The sequence below is a fragment of the Phoca vitulina genome, unplaced genomic scaffold (genome assembly GCF_004348235.1).
Source record: "Phoca vitulina isolate PV1807 unplaced genomic scaffold, GSC_HSeal_1.0 scaffold103, whole genome shotgun sequence".
Taxonomy (NCBI): Eukaryota; Metazoa; Chordata; class Mammalia; order Carnivora; family Phocidae; genus Phoca; species Phoca vitulina.
Window position 1 is genome coordinate 866,765 of NW_022589806.1, and position 26,172 is coordinate 892,936.

The 26,172-nt window shown below is 41.1% G+C and overlaps 1 protein-coding gene across 3 annotated transcripts in view; it reads right to left on the minus strand.

The window, feature by feature from the left end:
- Window positions 1–26,172, minus strand: part of IL1RAPL2 (interleukin 1 receptor accessory protein like 2) — a 1,179,835-nt gene that overhangs the window by 604,473 nt on the left and 549,190 nt on the right. For 2 of the 3 annotated variants that reach the window (XM_032397763.1, XM_032397764.1), the window contains exon 3: window positions 3,800–4,073. In XM_032397763.1, coding sequence (XP_032253654.1) covers window positions 3,800–4,073 — 274 coding nt within the window. Of the gene's footprint in view, window positions 1–3,799; window positions 4,074–15,875; window positions 16,163–26,172 lie in introns of those variants that run through there. The other variant, XM_032397762.1, reaches the window with a different exon arrangement.

The following is a 26,172-nucleotide window of genomic DNA, read 5'->3' on the forward strand; positions in this document are numbered from 1 at the left end:
ACTTGAATCATTCTGAAAGAGATTATCTCTATCTCTGATTTGACAAAAAAACTGTTGCTTCCTTTAGAACAGTGGTTCCCAAATTTTTTTTTTCTTACCAAGGCACACATGAGGTATGATATTCAAGTTTCACCCACCCCATCAGTCCCAGTCACTCCCTAAGATCTACTGCACGAATAAAAGATCTACTACATGAATCTAAGCCTCTGCTCAGTGTGATATCATCCTTTTCTCTTCTACTGATCTACATGTGAGTTAAGAACCACTGACTTAGATGATATCTACAATAGATACAAATTTAATCTGATGTGTACTTGAAAGAGAGGGCCACCTGCAGGAAAGGATTTCAGGGGCACTGAGAAATCCCACTTGTGCATGAAATACTGCAAGGCTTTGTTTAAAAGCAAATAGGCGGGGCACCTGGGTGGCCCAGTCGTTAAGCATCTGCCTTCAGCTCAGGTCATGATCCCAGGGTCCTGGGATCGAGTTCCACATCGGGCTCCCTGCTCCACGGGAAGCCTGCTTCTCCCTCTCCCACTCCCCCTGCTTGTGTTCCCTCTCTCACTGTGTCTCTCTCTGTCAAATAAATAAATAAAATCTTTAAAAAAATTTAAAAATTAAAAAATAAAAGCAAATAGGCTGTCAACTGAGAAGGCCTAGAAGCAATCACACCCCAGTAGCAATGAGCATACTTAGCATGGAAATCTTGGTTTCTAACGCCATTCTCCATTAAAAGGAATGAGGGCTCCTTGGAAAAATGGCTGGGGCAGGACTAGGACTGGGGCAGGAAATATATAAGATAAGCCTGGAGTATCTTACAGTGCTGAAATATAAAGAAATGCTCAAAATACACACATACACACATACAGACACACACACACACACAACAATGAGGTTATGTCAAAGGAACAGATACGCCAACCGAAAGAACTCCCGATGGACAGAGGTAGAAGAATTTGAGCTAGAAAATAAAGTAGCATTGGATTATTACCTAACGTATAATATAAATATCCGTGAGTCCATACTGATTAAATAAATAGGAGTAAAGAGACACATATTCTATGCAGAAGAATTATAAGCAATTTTATGTAACTACTCTGCCCTTGATGAGGTGGGGCATAACTCCCCACTCCTTAATATGAGCTGTGAATAACTAGTTTCTTCCAAAGAGAAGAGTACGAAAAAAAGAGGGGAAAAAAGTAACTTTACTGTTGAGAAAGAAAAATATTACCTCAAGCCAGGTGATCAAGGTCAATATCAAAAGTGATAAGGCATACTGAAACTCTGTATCCTTGATATGATATAAGGAGAATATTTTACATCTGTTGTCTTCCCCCAAAAAACATATTATCCCCATCTAACCATGAAATAAATATCAGATAAATCGCAACTGAGGGACATTCTACAAAATATCTGAACAGTACTATTCAAACTGTCAAGGTCTTAAGAAATAAGGAAAGTCTGAAAAACTCCCACAGCCAAAAGGAACTTAAGGAGACCTAACAACTAAATGTAATGTGTTATCCCAAATGGGATCCTAGAATAGCAAAAAGACATTAAGGAAAATCTGAGGAACTCTGAATAAGTATAGACTTTAGTTAATAATAATGTACCACTATTGGTTCATTAATTGTAACGGATGTTCCATAATCATGTAAGATGTTGATAAAAGGGGAAATGGGTATAGGGCATACAGGAACTTACTGTACTCTCTTTGCAATAATTCTATAAATCTAAAACTGTTCTAAAATTTATAAGTTTATTTAAAAGCAAATGGAGGGCTCTTTTATTACAGCACATTTTATAGGGACAAAAAACTGGAAACAAAATACATGCAAATAAATAGGAAAATAATTGACCAAATTATGGTATCATACACTACTAAGCAGCACAGAATATTATATACTTAAAAGGATGAGTGAACTCTCTATCAGTTGACTTGGAAAGATTCCCACTATGTATTTTTCTAAGAAAAGAAAATGCAGAGAAATATGTAACTCTTCTTTTATTTTGCAAAACAATGAGGAGAAAATCCCCATGTATATATATTTCAAAGAATAGGGAGAAGGTATGCAAGGATACACACTAGATTATTAACATTGCTCAGAGTAGGAGAATGGGGTTAGAGGAGAGAAAAGAGGAGAGGGGTAGCAAGTGTGGGGATATAAGCAGGGCAAGGAAAATAAGCAATAATTAAATTGATAATTCATTATCAGTATAGAACATCTATATAGTGAACTGATGCTTTGCAAATAAAATTTTAAATCTATGAAAACAAAACAAAAAAAAACCAAAAAAGCAAATGAATCAGAAGGAGGAAAAGGGATCTATTTTAGATTACCGGATTTAATGAGGGTGGGGGGCAGAGTGGAGGTAAGCAGAAAAAGAGTAGCAGCACCCTAAAGAATATAGTGTCAGTCACTGAAGCTGAATTACCATCCTTTTCTCAATTTTGCCAAGAGATACCCAAGTAGGTGAAAATATTGATTATCACTAAGGATGTGATGAGAATTTCTGCCAATATCCTGGAGTTTTTGCCCACCACAAACAGAAACTAAACTCACCACTTGCTTCCCCAACACTCCCCCCTCAAAACACACAAGTACAAAAGTGATGCCTAGAGCATCAGGAAGATTATTTATACACCACCTTGTTCTCCTGGCCTTTTGAACAATGAGGCCTCACCAGGGGTTTCGAAGTGCTTTTGAAGAGGTGACACATAGCTTTGGCATCAAAGTCCACAGGAGACAAAAATAGGAAGGGTCTGCATTTCCAAGAAGTTAAAATCAAATAATAGAGTGTAAGTCCCTGGTGAGCAAGATCAGAGACTCCCAAAATGGCAGAAATGAAAAGTGGTTTAAAGGTCATCTCAGTTATCTACTTCAATACCTAATGCAGTCTCTATCTGAGATTCTAGATCCTAGATCCTAGCACCAGGGCAGAGGGGAAGGAAGGACATATTGTAGAATCCCAAAGTATAAAACAGATTGCTTTTCACGGTAAACTTCTTGCAAGAATGAATTGTATCTGTGGTATGTTCCCTGTAAAGGACCTAGGAACTCAGGATGACCATGTGTTTACAGGGTTCCATGTTGAATATTTAGATACGGTGGACTCAAGCTCATATTGCAAATTATGTGAAAACTTTCAACAGTAGCTCATTTGCTAAGAGATCTCCCAGTAGCATCTGAAGCTATTTTCCATCAACAAAAAAAGAGAGACCTTGGCCTAAATGATACTTTAGGCCATTTTTATGGTCAGATATTAAGATCATTGAGCCAACTGGCTCTATTAAAATACAATTGTTAATATAAGACCCTAAGGTAGGGGTGAGTTGAGGAAGAAATGAATCATAAACTTTTCTAAATTATATGAGCATACACAGTAAACGAAAGTCCCATTTTCTGGGGATGCCTGGGTGGCTCAGTCATTAAGCGTCTGCCTTCGGCTCAGGTCCTGGTCCCAGGGTCCTGGGATCGAGCCCCGCATCGGGCTCCCTGCTCCGTGGGAGGTCTGCTTCTCCCTCTCCCACTCCCCTTGCTTGTGTTCCTGCTCTCACTGTGTCTCTCTGTGAAATAAATAAAATCTTTAAAAAAAAAAAGTCCCATTTTCTGATATTTGATAAGAATTTACTGTCTAGTTCCAACAAATAATCAGAATTGAATTTACTGAAGCTCTTCATGCACTGCAACCTTTCAATATATCCACTGTATAACGTGAGCCACACCTCTATACACTCCAGGTCCAATCAAAAGACTACCAGCTATGGTATTGAGCAACATTTTCATGCAGCACTCACCTCAAAACACAAGTGTAGAATCCACTGTCTTGTGCCTCAGCTGAGTGAAACCATATTGAATCTTCTTCTTTGCTCATCCTGACCTCTGAAAAGATGATGGGCTCTTCCAAATCACCTTTGTTTTTGTACCACATAAGCCTGAGCCCAGTGCTCTGGGCCATGCTATAGTTGGTGCGAATATAACTGTAGAAAAGGGCACATTTCACTCGTACTGGTTCACCTGCCAAAGCCATGTATGTCTTGAGATCCACTGACCAGTCAATGCAGCCATCCACTGAAAGAAAACCAGATTGGACATGAAATGCAGTGAGCATCGCTAATACTAATGAAGAGCAACCATCATTGCCAACATGTACTGAGGACTTACTGTGAGCCAGGCTTCACAGAATTTGCATGCCAAGTGCTTTACATAGATTACCTCATTTAATCTTCCCAGTGATCCTTTGAGATAGATCAGCATCCTCCTTGGGCCTGCCAGTCAGAATCCCTATTCTAGCTCTGTGCCTCAGGGGAATTTCCAGTTCCCTACAGTAACCTTCTGCGTGGAGTTGACTGGATCCTCCAAGGAGCTCCAGCTTGTCCTGGGGCCCCACCACTAGGTCCCAATTCCAGCAGAGTAGCCTGGCAAATGGATTACTCCTGCCAGTCATATGGTATTGGCTTCACAGGGTTGTGTGAGATTGGACTGCTAGGATGACACTGACATGTAGATTTTAGGTGACTCCAATTGTTTGGACAGGAGCCCCACAAAGGAAATACTTCCAGGGGACCCTTGTACAACCTAGGAGCAGCCCTGAGATTCACTTATGAGTCTTATTCAACAGACAAGAAAACGGAGACTCAGAGAAGTTCAGTGACTTTGCCCAAGGTCACACAGCTAGTAAGTGGTAGAAAACCAGTCTCTGACTCTACAGACTGTGTTCTTAACCCCCAGCCTATACTGCCTCTGCCTGTAATTGTGACAGGAACGACTGTGTTATTTATTTGCCTTTCAGAAAAGTTGGAAGCAGTAGGCACCTAAAGTGATTATTTGCCATTCTCTACATGCCAGTTTTCCATGGTATGACCTATTAATAGCAGATATTTAATCACAGTTCGATTTTTTTTATACCCTAAGGCCTCCCTTGCTGTTCAGCTGGTGTTAGCTCATGGGAATATATTATATTAATGTCAGCTTTAATCAAATACTATTAGGTGGGTAAGTGTACCATTAAAGAAAAACATATGCAGTAAATTCCCTCTTTTCCAGAATGGTTGGAAATGAGATACTGGCTAATTTAATATGCTAATCAACACAATTAGCAAAGATATTTTACCTCCAATTACTTAATTTAAAAGAATTTCATCAAATTGTGTTACATCCCTTTATATTACTTGATTACCCTTTATAAAATAATCCTTTCATAAACTGTATAAACACGGCCATTTTAAAATTATATGTTTCACTTATAATTTTGTAAACTGATCTGCTTCCTTTTTTAGATGTTGAGAACTCTGTAGCCGTGTGTTTATCTTTTAACCTCAGTTGACTAGAAGCTCAGGGCTAAATGCAATACTCAAATGCAATAACTATCTTTTTTTAAAAAAATATTTATCTATTTTAAAGAGAGAGAGAGAAAGAGAGAGAGAGAGTGTGCAGGTGGAGGGAGAGGCAGAGAGAGAGGAAGAGACTCTTAAACAGACTCCATGCTGAGTGTGGAGCAACTCCAGGCTGATCTCATAACCCTGAGATCAGGACCTGAGTCAGAACCAAGAGTGGGACACTTAACTGACTGTACCACCCAGGCAACCCCAAATGCAATAACTACCTTACCTCAAGATTTTGCTTTCTCTATACAAGGGTTCTTGACCTGGGATTCAAGGACACCCAGGGGGAAGGTGCCTGGATAGACTTCAAGGTTGTTGTGCCTATTTGCATAGTTATACTTTTCTGAGGAGATATTCCACAGCTCTTTAATAGATCTTCAAAGGGGTCTACAGCCCAAGAAAGTTTTTGAACTCTGTGGTTTCTTATCTCTCTTTCTGACTTCATTTTTTACTGCCCTGCTACATATGGGCTTTTATTATAAGCTGCCTCAAATCCTCTTATGTATGTGAAATATTCATTGGAAATAAATTAATAATCAAATAAATAACTCATTCTAAATTTATAGTGAAGGGCATTTGAACTTCAGAAGGCACCGGATTCACCACTACGGATTTTGATGACCATTATGCACTGTTGAAGCCAAGAAGCTACAATGGGATTAGACTAAGTATGTACTTATGACTAGCTATCTCTTGGGGGCTTTTTTATTCACTCCCTGGTATCGGTCGTTTACCTCTCATGTGTCACTCTCATAACTGTCAATAATAGAGAGGAGAGATCTGCATTAGTTAAACCTTCTGGGTCATGGTAAATTATGGCAATCCATTTCTGGATTAATTTTAGTATTTATTGTTTTATCATCTTTAAATGAATTTTATATTATTCCTCTTTATGGACTGTCTGTGACACTGTCCCCATGCATCAACAACAAAAACCTGGGGATAATTTAAAAAGACTCTTTAATAGTCCAGTTTTTTTCCCCTAACCCTAAGATGCACAGCAAGTGTTTTTGAATTAACAAATTTGGCTTAGCGAAGTAACTTCAACCTCTATAATTACCTACTTAATAGAAAAAAAAAAGCTTTTGGAATGTTTTTTCCATTTGTTCCCTAAATCCCTTTAGTTGCCTCCTTTAAACGATCTGTTGTATAATCTCCCTTTTACAATGTTAACAGGCTGGTTCGGCCTATTAGTGACAGGACATGGTTGGTACCGAAGATAATCAAAATATCTGCTCCTGAGACACACCGATCATGCTCAAAGGCAGCTGAAGACATTTAATTGCCTTTACAATTAGCTTTATCATACAGACCTTGAGAGTATACTGAGAATTCATTTCCTTTTAAGTACTATTTGAGCAACATGTATTTGATTTAATAGAGTCATAGTTCCTTTTCTTCTGTTCTCTTGTTTAGCTAGCAGAGAGGAATTATTTAGTTATAAGGTAGTCAATAGGCAGAAAACAGATCTGCAGTAATGGGGAAAACAATTTCCAAATGCTATCCCCTCTATTCTCTTCCTTTAGTATTCACAAGTTTACAATATAAGGTATTTCAAGAAACCTGAGGGAATCTTCCCCAAAAGTAGACAAAGGGTATGATACCAGAGATCCGTGAAGGCCCATGTGCCACCAAATATTTTCCCACACCGAACTTTCATCAGTAGAAATCCATTCTCATTAGTTGAGGCATTGTAGTCTTATAACTAGAGAGTACTGGACCACTACTAGATTCCAACATGATGGTATGACTTGTTTCTTTTGGATTTCTATTCCTAGGTAAACAAACAAAGAGTAGTAGAGCAAGAGGGGATAGAATATGATATAGTATGAACCATGAGAGTCTATGGACTCTGAAAAACAAACTGAGGGTTCTAGAGGGGAGGGGGGTAGGGGGATGGGTTAGCCTGGTGATGGGTATTAAAGAGGGCACGTTCTGCATGGAGCACTGGGTGTTATGCACAAACAATGAATCATGGAACACTACATCAAAAACTAATGATGTAATGTATGGTGATTAACATAACATAATAAAAAAATAAAAGAAAAAAGAATATGATATAGTACATTCATTTTTTAAATTTGGGAGTAGTGAAGCAACTAAGAAGGATGTACTGCCGTAAGAGACCTGGAAAATCAGGTGGCTAGGCAGCAGGAAGGGACTGAAACGGTGAGGTTAAGAGAGAAGCACCGAAAGGTGTGAGAGGGTCACAAAAAGGCAGGAGGAGGAGAAAGGTCACATACAATTCGATTAGCCAAGGTCATTGCAGGAATTAAAGATGGTGCCACCAGAAGTCACCAGTGCAAGTCACATTTCTCTCATGAGAAGGAGTTGGCAATAATATGCCACACTTTCAGGGTCCCTCACATGTTGACACTATACATATTTGGCAAATAGGGATCTGTAATGCAGCTGACAAAGGTGCAGACTATAGCCAGGTTGGGGACATAGTGGAATTGAGTAGCCCACAGAGGAAGCCAGCCTGCAAGCTTGATCTCATCAGCACAGGCCTGTAATCCAGAGTGATCCAGCCCCATTCTGTTTACAACTCCAGCGCCCAAAGAGCTCCTGAGAAAAGAGGTTTCTGGACAGTCCAGCTTCTCCCACAGGTGATTTGAGAACTGGGTTTCACTGACCAGCCACAAGTGTAAATAGACACTACAAGAAGGAAAACACTTTCCCACCCCAAAACAGTGAAATTCTACAGTTGAAGTGAAGCTTGCTATAGCACAAGCTCATTAAAAGTGTAAGTGAATGCTGCCTGTTCTCTGCTTCACAATAACTCAATATGGTTATAAATATTCTTGTCATTCCATCAGAAAATACCTCCTATTTCTAAATTATCCATTCTCTGTTCACTCCTAAGTCTTATGAATAGCAATTCAAGTATTAAAAAAAAAACAACAACTGTATTTCTTTAGATTTTCATCTCTACTCTCTGGATTTACATTTCTGTAACGCTCACAAAGTTATTACTCTAGGTTTAGTCTTCTTGGCAGAAATGCTTTAATATCTGAACTATCCAAAGCAATTATAATGGAGCAAAAAAAGTCACTTCTTTAAAACCCAGGTCTCTGGGCACCTGGGTTGTTCAGTGGGTTAAGCCTCTGACTCTTGGTTTCTGCTCAGGTCATGATCTCAGGATCCTGGGATAGAGCCCCATGTCTGCCTCCCAGCTCAGCGGGGAGTCTGCTTCTCTACCTCTCTCTGTCCCTCCCCCAAGCGCATGCTCTCTCTTTCTCTAAAATAAAAATAAAAATAAAACTTTAAAAACATTTTTAAAAAAAAAACCCAGGTCTCTATTTTAATCATTTTCATTCTGATCTGCCAAACAAGTGTGTTCTTAGGGAGTCTGATATGAAGATTCAAACAGGAAAAAAAAAGTGTATGAGCACGTAAAGGGACATACCAGTATCCATGCAATTTATTTTGCCAAGAGGAGACTCATAGGACTAAACTCTAATACAATCATATGGGAAGTTCCCTGGGTGACAAAAGAAAACCTATTTAGCCTCTCTATAGATAAGCCTTGGCTTTCTCCTCAACCAGGAGAGGAAAACCTGCTACACCTACCTGCTGTGAAAACAAAGCTCTGAGATAAGTTTATAAATCCCTAAAAGAGGATAAGATGTTGTTATCAACAATAATTATATTACTTTAGAAAAAAATATTGTGTACAGTAAAATTACAGACTCTAGTGGCTATATACATTACAATTTTTTATTGGGGGGTAGGATATATAGCTATGTTTAGAATTGCCAATTCTGGATTTTTATCCCAAATTAGAAATCTGTTTAGGTAAAATGGCTAATTAGCACAGCAGAAAATATGCAAGCTCCAGATATCTTGATGATATTCATTACAACTTAAGTCCTCTGCCTCAGATGTACATCTGGTACTAGTTTATTATGTGTTTGTGATTCATAAATTCATTTGTTAAACCATCTGTTTTAACTATATTTACAGCCAGCTCTCCTATTTGTGATCAACAGGGCAATTGTTGGGGGCAATTCATCAAATCACCACTAGAGGGGGAGCTGTCCAAGTTTTTTGTGTAGCACTCACCTTTCCCCACCTAACCTCTAAACCAAAAAATTGCAATCTGCCAACCACTGGTTGCTGGGGAGGGATCACAGCACAACTGGGGATGCACCACTGTGGGTGACAGAGGGAGCCAAAAGTTGAGCATGCAGCTGAGTTCTTGCTCAAACTGGGTAATCAGGTTACACACACAGCAGGTGGATGACCCAGCACAGAAAGGTGCAACAGCAGCTACTGGCGTTCATTGAGCCCTTGGTACAGAATAGCTGGGTGCTGTGATAGGTGCTTTGCATGTATTTTTTCTCATTTCATTACCTGTTAACTCTGGGAGGTAGGGACTCTTATCATTCCCCTTTTACTGAGAAGAAGAAAAAAAAAAAACAAACCTCAGAGTTAAATGACTTGCTCAAGGTCACACAAGTTGTGGTGGTAGAGTGTGGATCCCAACACAGGTGAGTTGGACTCCAGAACTTATGTTCTTAATCACTGTGTGTTCTATATATTGCCTCCTATACTCCTCATCCCAGCTCATGAGCCATTAAAATATTAAGGTTTGCTTGATGCTATCCAAATTGTCATATGTATTCCAAAGAGCACAGGTCTGTCCAGTAGACTAGACCTTTCCAGCTGAATGATAACCTATCTCCAAATAATAACCATTGTGGGAATAATAGCCATCAAATAATGTTTGCCAATTGTTTATCTATGAATTACACACAGTATTTACAGAGTAATGAATTCTTAATAATCTGTGTACTTATTTAACCTCTGAAGATCAGATCTAAAACTTGGATCAATTTTATCTGACTCATATTGATTTAAAATTAAATATCTAGGGATGATCACCCAATTCCTAAAATCATAATCTAGGAATGGAGTTGTGTGTTTATCTTTTGTATTTATGTATTATAATTATTGAACACAATGTTATTCTCCTTGTTCTTAATATTTTAATGTGGGAGTTAAATGCTTTCTATTTCTTTCTTAGCTCTCCCCCAAACACATACCTAAGGACAAGTTTGTTTGCATTTATACCCATCATGGTGAACACTATCTGCCTCAAGTGGGCAGCCCCAGGCACAAGAAGTCAAACCCTCCAAGAAGTAAATGGCCTGTGCCCTTACTGCTGGACCCATGCCTCCTTGCTCCCAGCCTAGAAATATGGACAGAGCTGTTTCATTATTTTTTAGATAAAGTCCTGTCAGTAGAAAAAAATTTTATTTTAAAAATTTCATCTGAGCATCAGTATCCATCAATAGAGAAAATATCCCCCATCCCAGCTCTATAAATACAATGAGTGATTATCGCTCCAGGTTTTAAAAAGCATTTCAATGCTTTTTATGAATTGGATTATACGCTTTCTTTTCACACTTTTACCCCCTACCATTCGTCAATGGGAAAGTTCTGCCTAAATGAAGTCTTTCATCTCATTTCAACCTACTTATTATGCTTAATAATGGGCTGGCAACCATCTTCATTTCCCTTTCATTACAGGATCTGTGCTACGCTTTGTCAAGATCATTCCTTAGATCTTTACCCGAGAAATGAGCCTCAATTACGTTCTGGAGGTGAAGCCACGTGAAACATTACAACCAACTCCTCAACTCCTGATTACCTGAGGCCTGATGAGAGCTTCCTTGGGAATTAGTCACTAGCCAGGAGCCCTTCTCAGATGCACTGATGTTAATTTGAAGGCTGCAGCAGCAAATGAGCCTCTGGGAGACAGGATATCAGCACTGCCCGCCAACCCTGGGAGAAGGCTCTCTTCTGCCCCCTCAAATCCAGGATGCTTGGCAGTGAATTTATCTTCCATGCTACATCTGCTCCACCTCCCATGTCTGCAGTCATCCAAATCAAAATCTTTGGAAATCATCCCTGAATCTTGCCTTTCCCTTCCCACTGACCTCCCTCTGCTCCTCCCAAAAAGACATTAAAGCTTGTCATTTCTGAAAAGTGACTTAAATTCTTCCCCTCCTCTCCATCCTCACAGATGTGAAAGTCCAGATCCTTCTCGTATCTTGTTTGGACTATTGCAATTCCCTTCTAAATGATTTTCCAACTTTCCCATTCCAATCTGTTCTTTAGAATGCTACTAAGTGATCTTTCTGAAGTATACGACCATGTCCTTCCACTGCTCAAAACCTGCAGTGGCTCACGGGATGCACATCCATCCTAAGCCTAGCTCCGTTGGCTCACCCTAGACTGCCTGTCATTTCTGCCCCTCCCCACAGTTCTGCACACATCCTACACTTCAGTTGACACTCACCTTCCCTGAACATGCCACTCACTTTTCTCTGCCTTTGCTCTTCAGATTTCTTCCTCTAGAATACCCTTTGCTTCTGTGCCTATCTATTGAGAGCCTACTAATCCTCCAAGATCCAGCTTCAAACGCCACTTCTATGAAACTGTACTTCATTGCCCCATGTGAATTCTTTCCCCTGTGGTGCTCTCATCACGTTTGTCTACACAACTCCCCAGTTAGATGGGCGTCTCATTTACTTTGTATTCCTAGGACAAGGTCCGATGCATTGTACATAGTAAGTATTCATTAAATCTTTGTGGGATGAAATCATGTGGGTTTTTTTCCCCAAAATTTACTAATAATCAAAAGTTGTTTGAATTTATCAAAGACCTTAAGATTCCTCCTGCTGAGGGCCCCTGGGTGGCTCGGTTGGTTAAGCACCTGCCTTCAGCTCAGGTCATGATCCCAGGGTCCTGCTATCGAGCCCTGCACCAGGCTTCCTGCTCAGTGAAGAGTCTGCTTCTCCCTCGCCCTCTGCCCCTCCCCCCAGCTTGTGCACACGCTCTCTCTCTCTCTCTTCTCTCCTCTCTGTCTCTCTCTCAAATAAATAAAATCTTTAAAAAAAAAAAATTCCTCCTGCTGCTACCCACCACAGAAAGCAGTGATGTACCCAAACTCTGATAGGAATATCAGGAGATAGACCCCAAAGTACAAAATGTGTTCACAAGAATAAATGACTGCTACCTTTCCATTAGCCAGCATCACTAGAAACAGGAATAACAAAATAAACTCTATGCCACAACCCTGCTCCAGAGCTCATAATCCCCTGGTAAGTCAGCTAAAATCACCAACTCTACCACCCAAGCTCTTCCAAATTAGGCCCTACCCTATCAAAATGCCTTGCTCTTGACAGGCTGACCTCCTCCCTCCCAGTCCTACCTAGCCCTCCTTGTCAGGGAACAGTTATGCTGTGAGCCCTCACTCAGCTCTTTTCTGTCTGCACGCTCATACCATTTCTCCCACCTTCCACACCTCCCCAACCAAATTTTAGTCATGCCCTGAGCTTAGCTTACCTAGGCATCAAGGTGGGAGTGGCATCCTAGTTTTCCTGCCATATTGACTGGCACATTAGTCAAGGTCAGAGAGTCCTCATGTTTTTTTTTTTTTTTCCTTTTTCATTTCATCACTCCTCAAGCACCTCCTGGACCAGACACTTAGTAGGTCTTACTGAATGTAGTTTTATATATTCTCATTCCATGAGACCTCACACAATTAAGTGTGAATGGGGTGAGCTGCTTTGGTTAATTAATTTTCACATTAGCTGGATTGTTGAAAATCTTTTCTAAAACATCCAAACCCACTTTTCTATTTTAGTAAGTAAAGAATCATGATGAGACTGAAATCTTTCTGGATTGACTGAGGATTTGTCAGGCCCTCAGGGTTATCACCCTAGACCCCAATGCCAAGGCAGTATAAGAAAAGGGTATAACAGCGTGAAAAGAGCATAGAGCTAGCTAGAGATCAGAAACCCTGGGTTCTCATTCCACCTCTGTCTCTTTAAAAAGATACATGACGTCTGAGAAAGTCAGTTTCTACTCTGAGAAGAAAGGGAGGCATTACACTAGACAAGCTCTAACCCAGCACCAATAAAACAGATTATCTGATGGTTGGTGAAGTCTTTGGTCAAGAAGACAATCAGCATATGTGCTAAATTGGAAAATCTCCCCCTGGCAATCTTCTTTTTGATTTTTTTTTTCTTAATTTCAAAATTACAGAGAACTAAAAAGAATAATATTACAAATTCCCATGATTTTACCATCCAAATTTAATAATGTTAACTTTTTTTCCGATTTGCTTTTAGTAGCTTTGTTTTATTAAAGAAATAAAGCATTGCAGATATAGCTAATGTCCCCTTTAACCACCATACCCAGTCCCATCCTTACCTCAAACCCCTGTCTGGATAGAACCACTATTCCTTCCAACTTTTAGATTCTTGCACACATAAATAGGTACCCTGAAGAAAAGTTACTGTGGTGACTAAAAGTTTGTCTTACAATGAGGAGTACGGGTGGGAAGAAAAGCCAGTGACCTGAGGGCTCTTGTTGGGTTGCAGTCAACTGAGGTCTGCTAGAGTGTGCGTAGAGGTGTGCACATACCCCATAGAAGCACACACTCCCCCTCTCCCACACGGAACAGTAGCACAGGCAAACTGCAGAGTCTACAGGCATTTTCTGCCCAAAGTTAGTTGTTTCCATGCCATGTGCTGCCACACAGATTTCACGATGAGACCTCTGATACTGTCGAAGTTCTGCTCTGTTATGGGGAGAGCTCTGATTCATGGCAGAGACACAACTGCTGCTCATCAAACAGCGAGGTTCTAAAAGTTACAAGCAGGGCCCACATCTTCAATTCTACACTTGGCTGCCCCTATTGCAAATCAAATTCTGTGTCAACTAGGATACACAGGCTCCAAAGTAAGTGCCCATTAGGGCTTACTCATCTTCTTTAGATAACTTATTTCCTTCTCCATTTGCAAGCTTAGCACATCATTGGGCTACCATAAACCCCTCCTCATGCTGAGCTAACTAAATAATGGAAACCCTCTGCTGGCTCTGTCAGGGGGCTGTAAGGATTAAATACTTCAGTGCAGTTCAAGTGCTTAGAACAGTGCCTGGCACACAGATAATACTCAGCAAGTATTTTCTATAACCACTTTGACTACTGCCACTATTCCTATTAACTATATATCTAGTTTATTAATTCTTCTAACGTACTTCCCAAGTGTTTACATATGACAATGCACATTATTATATCTTTTATATCATCTTTATATTAAAGTTAGGTCATTAAGTTGTTTTATTTTTCAAATTTGGGGCAGAGGTAAGTCATATTACCTATAAATTTCATTTCAGGACAGTGAAGGGCCATTATGAAATATTTTAACATGATACATGTTTTTATATTAATTACATATGATAGAGTAATATGTGCATACATATATAGGTGCATGCTATATTATAAAAACTGTTACAATATTATTAAAGATTGCATATATTTATATTTTATAAATTATATATATACAGACTGCATATAATACTTGTAGTTTATAAATTTACATATATTTATATAACATATTTACCTTATATTTATGTAATCATAATGTAATTTATAGAATAAAATAGTTATAACTAAATGTATTTATAAGTTGACGATAATTGTTTGAATCATATGAAATTGCTGTTTTTATAAACCAAAAAGGTTAAATATTGAAAACTGAATGATTCATCTTAATTATGTCTTATATAAAATATCACACATTTAAATAAACATTTATCAGATAAAGCTGTTAACTATCCTAAAAAGGAAGAGTAGAGCTAAATAGAGTTGAGACTTCCGTGTTAGTTGGTAAATATTTTTATTATTTGTCAACACAAATTGGTCTCTGCTAGGGCCCTTCTGATAATTCATAAAACCAGCAGAGCTTCTTCTAGCTTCCAGGCCTTTGCAATGGCCGTGCCCTATGCCTAGTACACTGTTCCCTCAGATATCCACTTAGCTCACTGGCTGCCAACATCCTTCGCGTACCGGTTCAAATAAGTTGGGGGTGGGGGCAATTACTGGTTCCAGGACTGGACCGACAAAGGGATGGGTGGCTTGATAACCTCCGCCCATTCACATCGTCTCCAGAAGCATCTCCCAGACCCTGAACACTTCCCTTCCTTACCCCATACCCCAAGCGCATCTGATCCCCATCCACTCGCAACGTGTACATGGTCCGCACCGTGAACGCCAGCCTCATCCAGATCGGTGTCGAGGAAGGGCGATAAAGGAAGGGGAAGCAGTTTCTCCCCTCCGCTGCCCCAAGCGGCAGCTCCGCCCGGTCCCTCCCCATCCCGGCTCCTCTTCTCCTGGACTGGGGGCGACGGCAGCCATGGGGCACCGGGAGTGTGGGTCGGCTCACACGCGGCCTCGAGGAGGAAATGTCCACAACACAGGCGCAGTGGAGCCCCTCTCCTCAGCGACCGCTAGAAGGTAGCGTGTTCTGGGGAGAGCGTGCAGAGGAGTGCAGTAGGCTCAGGGGCCGCGGCCCGGGCCGGAAGCCAGTGCCTGGGTTGGGGCCGGGGCGGGGGGGGGGGGGGCGTGTAGGGGAGGGGGGGGGGGGGGGCGGCAGGGGAGGGCGCGGGGGATGCTGCGCAGCTTAAGTACCTGTAGCACAGAGGAGCCCAAGACGTTGCTCAAGGGGGCGCCATCCACTGCGGAGCTGTTCCCAGTTCTCCCCGCCAGGGAAATGGCCCGGCTCCGAGCACTTCCTGGGTACAGTCTGCATCTGTGTAGTGTTAGCGCCATAGTCATAGTTTCACTACCCCGGATGCTGGCCTCGCCTTCTCCCCTCTCGGAAGTGGGTATGGTTATAGGACATTCCGTAATGTTACTATGTGCAGTTAGGTTAACGTTAAAGAACTAATTATATGTCACTGTGCCTGGGTATTGACTTTCCCCGTGGTAAAAGGCGCATAATCATAGCATATCCATAATAATATTGTCTGTAGTTAAATTAATATTATAATGTTATAATATTAGTTACCCAGGAAGCACCTCCAGGAAGACTTGTGTTATGCTTTACCTTTTGTTCAGTGAGGATAATTACTGTGCATCCATTATTATTTGTGCTTACATTATTATTAATTATATTATTTAATTATTTCAATAGTATCATTATAATAAGGTCATAATTAAGTTATTATGTCATTAATCATTATTATAATGAATACCACAATTGTATTAACTAGTATGTATACCATAATTGTATTATTTATTACAAATGTTCTAGGAAGTATAACACAGTTTAATAATTTACTAATAAAAATAATTAATGCTAAATTAATTCTATACTGCTAAGAAACCCTGATGTTAACCTTTTCATCTCATCAGAATCAGGATAACTAAGGTAAAGCATTAATGCCGTTAATTATATTATTATGATTTTTTTAAAAAAAACTACAGGAACTACCATTCCTGGTAATGGCTGGTGTGGTAATTCTCCCCTCTTGGAAATGGCATAATGATAACACATGATTTATGGTGTTGTTGTTATTATCATTATTATTATTAATATTATTTTAGCATCTACCCTAATAATGGATATTAATATAAGAATAATGATGTTATCTGATGCCGCCTCTGAAATGGAGATGATTTTGGAATATTGATAATTTACCTTACATTGATATTATAATCTAATTATTACCACTCCTGAGAATCTTGGCATGCATCTGTAAAATGGACATAATTATGAGTCATCACTGATATTGTTATTTGCGTTTATGTTAGTACTGTAGTTGCAATTAATGCTATTAGGAATGACGGTTTCTTGTAAACTAGGGAGAAATTCACACCTCACGAGGTTTTTTTATCAGATTTAAATGAGTTAAAACTTGGCACACAGTAGTAATGATGATAATATTAATAACAGGAGAGTTTCTTTTTTTTTTTTTTTTTTTTAAGATTTTATTTATTTATTTGAGAGAGAGAGAATGAGAGACAGAGAGCATGAGAGGGAGGAGGGTCAGAGGGAGAAGCAGACTCCCTGACGAGCAGGGAGCCCGATGTGGGACTCGATCCCGGGACTCCAGGATCATGACCTGAGCCGAAGGCAGTCGCTTAACCAACTGAGCCACCCAGGCGCCCCAATAACAGGAGAGTTTCTTAACTCCTTACTGTGTATCAGGTGCTGCTTAAATGTTTTACATGCATTGACTCAATCTCCACAACCATATGAGCAGGATAGGTATTAAAGATATCCCCAGTTTACATTTGAGCATACTGAGATTCAGAGAGGTTAAATGTCTTGCCTGATGTTCCACAGCCAGTTGATACCAGGTTCCATTCTCTTAACCACTGCTTGGATATTCATGGGAATAATTATCACATATAACTAATATTTTTATCCAAGTTACTATCTTATTATTATGATGCATCAGAAAAGAATGAGGATTTCCTTCTTTTTCATCATAAAATGGTCATAGGCACAGGCAGTGGCTGGTATTAGAGGTGCTGATGTTTGGGATCTAGGCAGGGGTGGGGTGACCAGAGTAGGAGCAGGGGGTTGAATCTATGCTTCCTGATGTTGTCAGGAGACACATTTGAAGTAACTCAGGTCAAAAGCATCTGGTAGAGTGTTGGCGCACAATAAATGCTTCTCAGAAGTTGGTTAATCCTTCGTTAATGCTGCTTAGCTTCCTAGCAGCCCAGGTAAAAAGAATAAGAAAATTTTAGAAAGGAAAAATGCAAAGAAAGATACTATTCTCGATGCTCAGTTATTGAGTGCTCTTTTTCCTCTCTCCATCTGTGACACCACCCACTCCTCCTTCCCTGAATTCCCTGGTCAAAGGAAGATACCTCATGTCAACAGCCTGTTGTTTGCAGCTGTTTATACAGGTAGTATTTGACATCACACAGTGGTGCAAGCCTTTCAGCCTGCATGTGTTCAATACATGCTTGGATAAGATCCATCTCAATCGATATGGCCTGGAAGACTAGAGGGAATGGAGTGAGGAAGGTAAAGGAAAGAAAGATGATGATGTCTGGGTGAAAGAGGCATTGAGAGGAACAAAGGAGATTTGTTGATGGGATAGAGGTTTGTCAGCCCCTCATAATAAAGAATGGGAGGCATGGGTTCCCTCTAGGAGTGGTGGGAGGTTGAAGGTGAGACTTAAAGATAGGATCAGGTGGAAGTCTGTTTAATAAGCAGTTAGAACCCCAAGTACACCACCCCAACACCAGTCTGCACACTAGTAGAAGGCTAGATGAAAGATCTCTAGAGGGTAAAACAGAGAGGGGATGGTTTACCTGGGCATGCCTACACAGGCCAGGCCACAGTTCCTTATTAATGATTATTTATCTACCAATGAACTTGGGCATTTTGCAGAACCTTTGAGAATAACACAGCCCAGACTGCCACAGTTAGGGCCTTTGGAACAAGGAGACCCAGACTCCACCAAACCATGGAGCCCAGCAATCCATTCCCTTCCCCTTCTGCAAGGCCCATGGAAAACCAAAGTTAAATGCCACACACCCCATTTTCCTGCTGGGCTTTGCTTTGCTCCTGGCTCTGTCCCAAACTGTTACCCACCATACCTCTAAGTAATTCAGTGTGACTCAGACATGAGTGAGCCTGGACAGCAGTATGTCCCTGCCATATAGGTCTCACCATGCAATTCCAGAAGCGTAAGTAATGCCTCCATTTAAGGAGGCTGGGAGGGGGGAGGGATCATTTCATACTCTTTTTAGGAGACTTAGGGATGGGGGAATCTGAAGTCCCAGAACTCAAAGAGTCCTCCCATTTCTCCCCCCTTCCATTCTCACCTCCAGTCATTGTAGCTCAATTTCTGGGGCCCATCAACTTCACTAGATCATAAATTGTTAAGAGATAACAATTGCCAAGGTATGCCTGTCATCTTCTCCCCATACCCATCTCCGGAACCAAAACAAGTTCCTGGACCCTGCTTTGCCTGAAGGTGTGGGGTGGCTCTCTGGGGCCTGATGTTCCTGGTGAAATACTAAGTCCCTGTCACCCCACCCCCTAAACACCCTTGTAGCAGACAGAAATCCTACAATGACCCACCAAGGATGCCCTGTCCTCATCCCTAGATCTTGTGAATATGATGAAATACCGCTTCTGTGATAATGCTGTTATATGGCACAGTTGACCATAAAATAGGGAGATTATTCAGTTGGATCTGACCTAATCACATGAGTGCTGGAAAGCAGAGAGCTTTCTCTAGGTGCAGAAGAAAGGGAAGTCAGAGAAAGTTGAAGTGTGAGAAGCACACAATGCAGGATTCCTGGCTTTGAAGATGGAGGGGGGGGCACTTAAAAAGGAATGCAAGAACCTCGAGGCACAGAGATAGGCTCCTGGCCAACAGCCAGCAAGGCAGCGGGCAGTTCAGCCCTCCAGCCAACAAGAGCTGGATCTTTCCAACACCCTGAATGAGCCTGGAAGGATTCTTCCCTGGAGCCTCCATCCAAGAGGCCAGCTAGGCTGACACCTGACTTTGGCCTTGGGAGACCTTCAGCAGAAAACTCAGGTGAGCCCACCTGGACTTCTGACCTCCCAAATGGTGAGCTAATAAATGGGTATTGATTTAAGCTGCTGAATTTGTGGCAATCTAATATAACTAATAGAAAACTAATATAACTTCTTAATCCCCACCCTTTCCTTTTCCTTTCACAGATTATCAGGACCCTAAGGAGGCCTTGCACGTTAGTTCCTCTCCTTGTTCATCCAGGAGGATGACTGGTTTTGTCCATAAGGTAATGTACCCAACCTCTTGCCCTTCCTGCCTTTGCCCTGCTCAAACTCTTTGACCTCAAGCCTTCCCCACATGCATTTTGTCCGCCAAGTTTCCCCCAACTGTCCTCCCAGGACTGCCAAACACAGCTGAGTCCCTCTTTGCCCCCAGATCATCCTGGCCTTCTGATGCTGATGGTTGGCAGACCACAGGGTGCCCTTGTCAAGGGGTGCACTGTGCTGACCCTCTCCAGTGTCTTTGAGGGTTGGGACTCTGCAGTTCTCAAAAATGCCATATGACGTACTTTTGTTCAAGCTTAGCTGAGGTAGGGTCTCCTGGAAAGGGTGTGACAATTCTATAAATGTGCCCTCCCCAGGTGTTTCTGCAGCCTCAGGGACTGCTCCCTGTGACTTCCAGCCGTCCCGGGTCCATCCGCCTCTTTTCTAGTCCCTTTTCTCTTTCTAGTCTCTTCCTAGGATAGAGGAGAAGGACAGAAAGCGTGAGGGGAAGTACAGTGCCCCTTCTACCTCCTGGTACTGCCTTGCCTCTTTTGCCCAACCTCCTGCTCCAAAGCCAGTGATGCATGGTGCCTGTGGGGGATGTTCGCATGAACCACCCCATCAACTAAACAATGCCACATGCTTCGGCTGCCTACCCACGAGGCCTGGGAAATGTGACCAGACTCTAATGGATCCCAGCTGTCAGCTTCATACCTGACTACAGACTGCCCGTGACTTGTTCTGTTTCCGAAGATGATCCTCTTCCCTAAGATCCTCAACCTTCTCAAGACCATCAACTCCTGGCTGTTCTGAAGTACTGTTGAGATTCTGTTTATTGATCTGGTCACCTAATCACAGATGTGTTCACTTTCGACAGTTCCTTAAGCTGTACATTTGAAATATGCACTTTTCCATACATGTTATTGCTACATCTGCGATTTTTATTTTACCCTACAAGCTATTAAGTAATCCTGTTTCATGGATGCTGGTAGAAGAATAAGACATCTTGGTTGGAAACAAGGGATAGTATTACTTTCAGGACAGCAAGCAGCATGAACACAATTTGCATAGGTTCTCCTTGTCTCTCAAATCTGACAGGAACCACATGGAGCAGGCCAGGTTTGACTAGAGTCAAACACTGAGCTTGGAGAACCTACCAATTTGTAGCAAGCACTAAACAAGCCCAATCTTTGTCCTGAGAGAGACATTACCTCATCCCTCAAAGGCTGCATGCTGCAAACACAACCCTGAGAAATGGCCCAGGTAAAGAACAGACAGGACCTTGCATTCTTGGCATAACCAGTAAGATACGTAGGAGTACAGATTCTCCCCCAATAATTACACTCAATAAAATTTACCAGAAATATTCCGTCTGACAACACCTCCCACCATTGACAAAACTTCCTCCTCCTTCTCTCAACTCCTCATTCTTCCTTCTCTCTTTCATCCACTACCCACACTCTTGGTGCTATTACTTTTCCAAAATGCTGTATTTCCACCCCATCCAGAGCTTGAACTCTAAACTAGAGAAGGAGCTGGATCCAGAGAGATCTGGGATGTTGTCACATTGTGAATCCTCTAGAAAACTTTCCTGGAGCATGAATCACCTGCGGTGGTGGTGGCCATGGAGAGGTCTCCCCTGTTCCCCATAGTGCTAGCCTCCACCCTTTGGAGTCTGTATGTTCAAGGCAGACATAAGCAGGTAGGCAGGCCGGGTGAGTTGGGGTAGAGATCAGAGGGAATGTGGTCACATTCACACATAGGTACACACAGAGGTTTTGACTATTTTAATTAGCACTGAGCATAGGAGGCATTCAGCCTAAACAGGAACAAATGGGGATATCCAAATCAACATCCCCTGATATGTTCCCTAACATGTAATGGAGGCTAATCACCTTTGATCACCTTCTTTGACAGACCTCCCAAAAACCAGAGCAGTGAAAAAGACTACCCTTCAAAATACAAACCTAGGTTTATCCTCTATGCTGCAGGGTTATAGGGGGTGAGGACAAAGGGAGGATGGGGAGCAAGCTAGCCTGTGGGAGCCCTGTTGTCTCTACCACACAGCATGAGCCCCACCTTCTTCCTGACTTTTGCAGTCCTGTTCATTCCTTCTATCCCTGTATATGACCATTTGTACTGACGTGTGTCTGCTGCATTCATATCCACAGACCTCATACTGCATGTCAGATGTGGGTGATTCCAAAGGACCTCCCTCTAGGGACCCTCTCCCACCATAGGCCCCAGAGGTTTCTGTCACAGCTGTAGGGATACCTGCTGGGAGTGTGGTCTGCTTCTAAGGATACCACAGCTCCCATGGTCAGATGGGGCCATTCTGTTTGAATTCTGAGGTCAAGAGGGTGAATTCCCAGGATATTTAAATATCCTTTTTTCAGCAGAGGTGGGACCTGAGAGAGGGTCTTAGACCCCTCTGGCATCTGAACTTTTTTTTTTAAATCCTCCTGTCTCTTTATTTAAAATTTTTATATAAATTCAAGTTAGTTAACATATGGTGTATTATTCGTTTCAAGGGTAGAATTTAGTGATTTATCAGTTGATATAACACCCAGTGCTCATTACATCAAGTGCCCTCCTTAATGCCCATCACCCATTTACCCCATCCCCCCTACTCACCCCCCCTCCAGTGACCCTTACTTTGTTTCCTAGAGTTCAGTGTCTCTTATGGTTTGCCTCCCTATTTTTATCTTATTTTTCCTTCCCTTCCCCTGTATTCATCTGTTCTCTTGAATTCCACATGTGAGTGAAATCATATGGTATTTGTCTTTCTCTGATTGACTTATTTCACTTAGCATGATATCATCTAGTTCCATCCATGTCCTTGCAAATGGCAAGATTTCATCCTTTTGATGGCTGACTAATATTCCATTGTGTGTATGTGTATACACACAAACATACACACACACACACACACACCACCTCTTCTTTGTCCATCTTTATGTCATCTGTCTATATCCATCTTTATCCATCTTTATGTCTATATCCATCTTTATCCATCTTTATGTCATCTGTCAGTGGACATTTGGGCTCTTTCCATAGTTTGGCTATTGTGGACATTGCTGCTATAAACATTGGGGTACATGTGCTCATTTGAACCACTATTTTTGTATCCTTTGGATAAATACCTAGTTGTGCAATTGCTGGGCCATAGGCTAGTTCTGTTTTAAACTTCTTGAGGAACCTCCATACTATTGTCCAGAGTAGCTGCACCAGTTTGCATTCCCACCAACAGTGTAAGAGGGGTCTCTTTTTTTCCACATCCTCGCCAACATGTTGTTTCCTGACTTACTCATTTTAGCCATTCTGCCAGGTGTGAGGTGGTATCTCATGGTTTTGATTTGGATTTCCCTGATGCCAGGGGATGTTGAGTATTGCTTCATGTGTCTGTTAGCCATTTGTATGCCTTCTTTGGAGAAATGTCTGTTCATGTCTTCTCCCTATTTCTTGACTGGATTTTTTTATTTTTGGGTGTTGAGCTTGATAAATTCTTTATAGATTTTGGATATTAGCCCTTTATCTGCTATGTCATTTGCAAATATCTTCTCCCATTTTGTAGGTTGCCTTTTAGTTTTATTGATTGTTCCGTTGCTGTGCAAAAGCTTTTTATCCTGATGAAGTCCCAATAGTTCATTAAATCCTCCTGTCCCTTTTATCTCAGTCCTGCTGGCTTGATAATTCCCCCCCAAAATATGAGCTTAACATCACCCTTGCCTGTTGCCTTATGAAACGGGGAGGGGGGGGATGCAGGCTCAGGCCCCAGGTACATGCTTAATGATGTGTGACCTCTGACCAGTGTCTGGACTTCTCCAAACCCCATTCCAAAAAACAAACAAACAAAAACAAAAGACCTGGGCTTCATCCAAACCCTCACAAAGGCCAGGGCTTCTCAGACCTATTCTTTGGCACCATTCTTTGCCTAATTCCAACAAATTCTCAAAAAGAATGAGATACTAGAAGAGTCTAGAAAAAAAATCTTTATAGGCAGTATAGCATGGGATGAAGGATTTGGGCCTTGGAACTAGGTCCAGTTACCACTCCTGCAACTCCCTACCTGTGTTTCCTTGGGGGAGTCATTTCAATGTCTCTGTGCTTCAGTTTCCATATCAGCAAAACAGAGGTAATATCTGGGCCTACTTCATAAGGTTAGTGTGAGAATTTGATGATAAATACATGTCAGGCATTTAGAACACACAGTATCTTAACACCTAGTAAGCACTCAGTAAGTATTAGTTATTGTTAATAATAGAGGTAGTAAATACAATTTGATTTATAACTTTAGCAGTGATAATTCTTATCTGTAATATAATTTATGATATTGGAAATAATGTTTAATATTAGGAATGATAACTTATATTATTAGAAATAATGTTTAATATCGGTAGTATTAATTCAGTTCACACTGGCAACCATAATTTAACTCATTATCCTGATAATCTTCCCTTCAGATGTTAAAAATACTTTAATATACTTGCTTGTAATTTTTTGCTATTATCATATTTGCACACTGCTTTGCAGATAACAAATACAAAAGATTAAAAAAAAATCTCCCCTTTTATATATTTCTTTGGTTGGGGTCATTACTAGCAAGATGCATGGAAACTTTCTGTAACAGGGCAGAAGCTACATGTGGCTACATATTTTTTGTCCTTTATGACATTGACTTCAATATTATGAGACGGCTGGGAGACGGGACCTAAAGTGGACACCTCATTGGTATCTGCTGACTTTAAAAGCTGCAACATATAAAGCCTATTGCTCTTCCTGACCATGCCCAAGGACCAGCTCAATTTATAGGAGGAATAAGCAGAACCCCCGCCCCAACTGCCATCCACCAGGTCTTGTTCAGTTTGAGAGGCACTGAAAGGCTTCCCAACCAAAGGGATTTACCTGGGTTTACCTCCTTTGTGTCACCATTTAGAGACTCTGGGAATCATGCAGTTTTCCTGAATTAGGAGGTCTTGCTCCCTAGGACGAGTGCAAACCTCCTAGCAGAGATGTTATTATATGTGAGCATATATTCCTTTATCTGATCAACCCATTACTCCCTGAAGGGAAGGATCTTTTGTTACATCCTTGCCACATGTCAGATATCATGCCAGGTGACTATGGTGGTTAATTTTACGTGTCAAGTTGACTGGGGCACAGAGTGCCCAAACATTTGGTCAAACATTATTCTGTGTCGGTCTCTGAAGTGGTTTCTGGATGAGATTAACATTTGAATCAGTAGACTGAGCAAAACAAATTGTCCTCTTTCATGTGGGTGGGCCTCATCCAATCAGTTGAAGGCCCAAATAAAACAAAAATACTTTCCCCTGAGTAAGAGAGAATTTCCTCCTGCCTGACTGCTTTGAGCTGGAACATATTTTTTTTTTCCTGCCTTTGGACTCAAACCGAAACATCAGCTCTTCCTGGGTCAGGCCTGCCGGCAATTGGACTGAAACTTATACCATCAGTTCTCTTGGGTCTCCAGCTCGCTGACTGCTGATCTTGGGACTTGTCAGGCTCTGTAATTGCATGAGCCAATTCCTTATAATAAATCTCTTATATATATATAGAGAGAGAGAGACAGACAGACAGACTGGGGATGGAGACATAGATATATAGATAGATAGATATTCTCTGGAGAACCAGTGACTTATGTACATTATCTCATTTAATCCTCACCAAAACTCCAACAAATAAAAATGATTAATCCAACATTATAGATGACTACACTGAAGTTAACAGAAATTAATTAGTACTGCCCAAACTTTTTCATGTCATTGTACACATAGAACATAATAAAATATATTTGTTTATTGGGATAAAATGATAACGTTTTTAGTAGCTCGAAGTAACTGGTCACCCCAGGCCTTACTGGCCACACAAGAGTTGAGGATTTAATGTGTTAGCACCCCTGTAGCCTATCTGTGGCACACTGGTTGGGAAACTTGGAGTTAGATTACTTGGCCACAGTCACATGTTTGTTAGGGAAGCAGAAGAGGAAAAATGTTAATTTAGGAATTGAAATTAGACATACCTATGTTTGAATGGAGGATCCGCTATTGATTGTGGCTATATGACTCCGGGCAATTAGGATAACCTGCCTGTGCCTCAGTTTCCCCATCTATAATACGGGGATTATAATAGTACCTTTCTCCTGGGTCATTAAAAAATGAAATGTAAACTATATAAAGGACCCAACATAGATGTGGG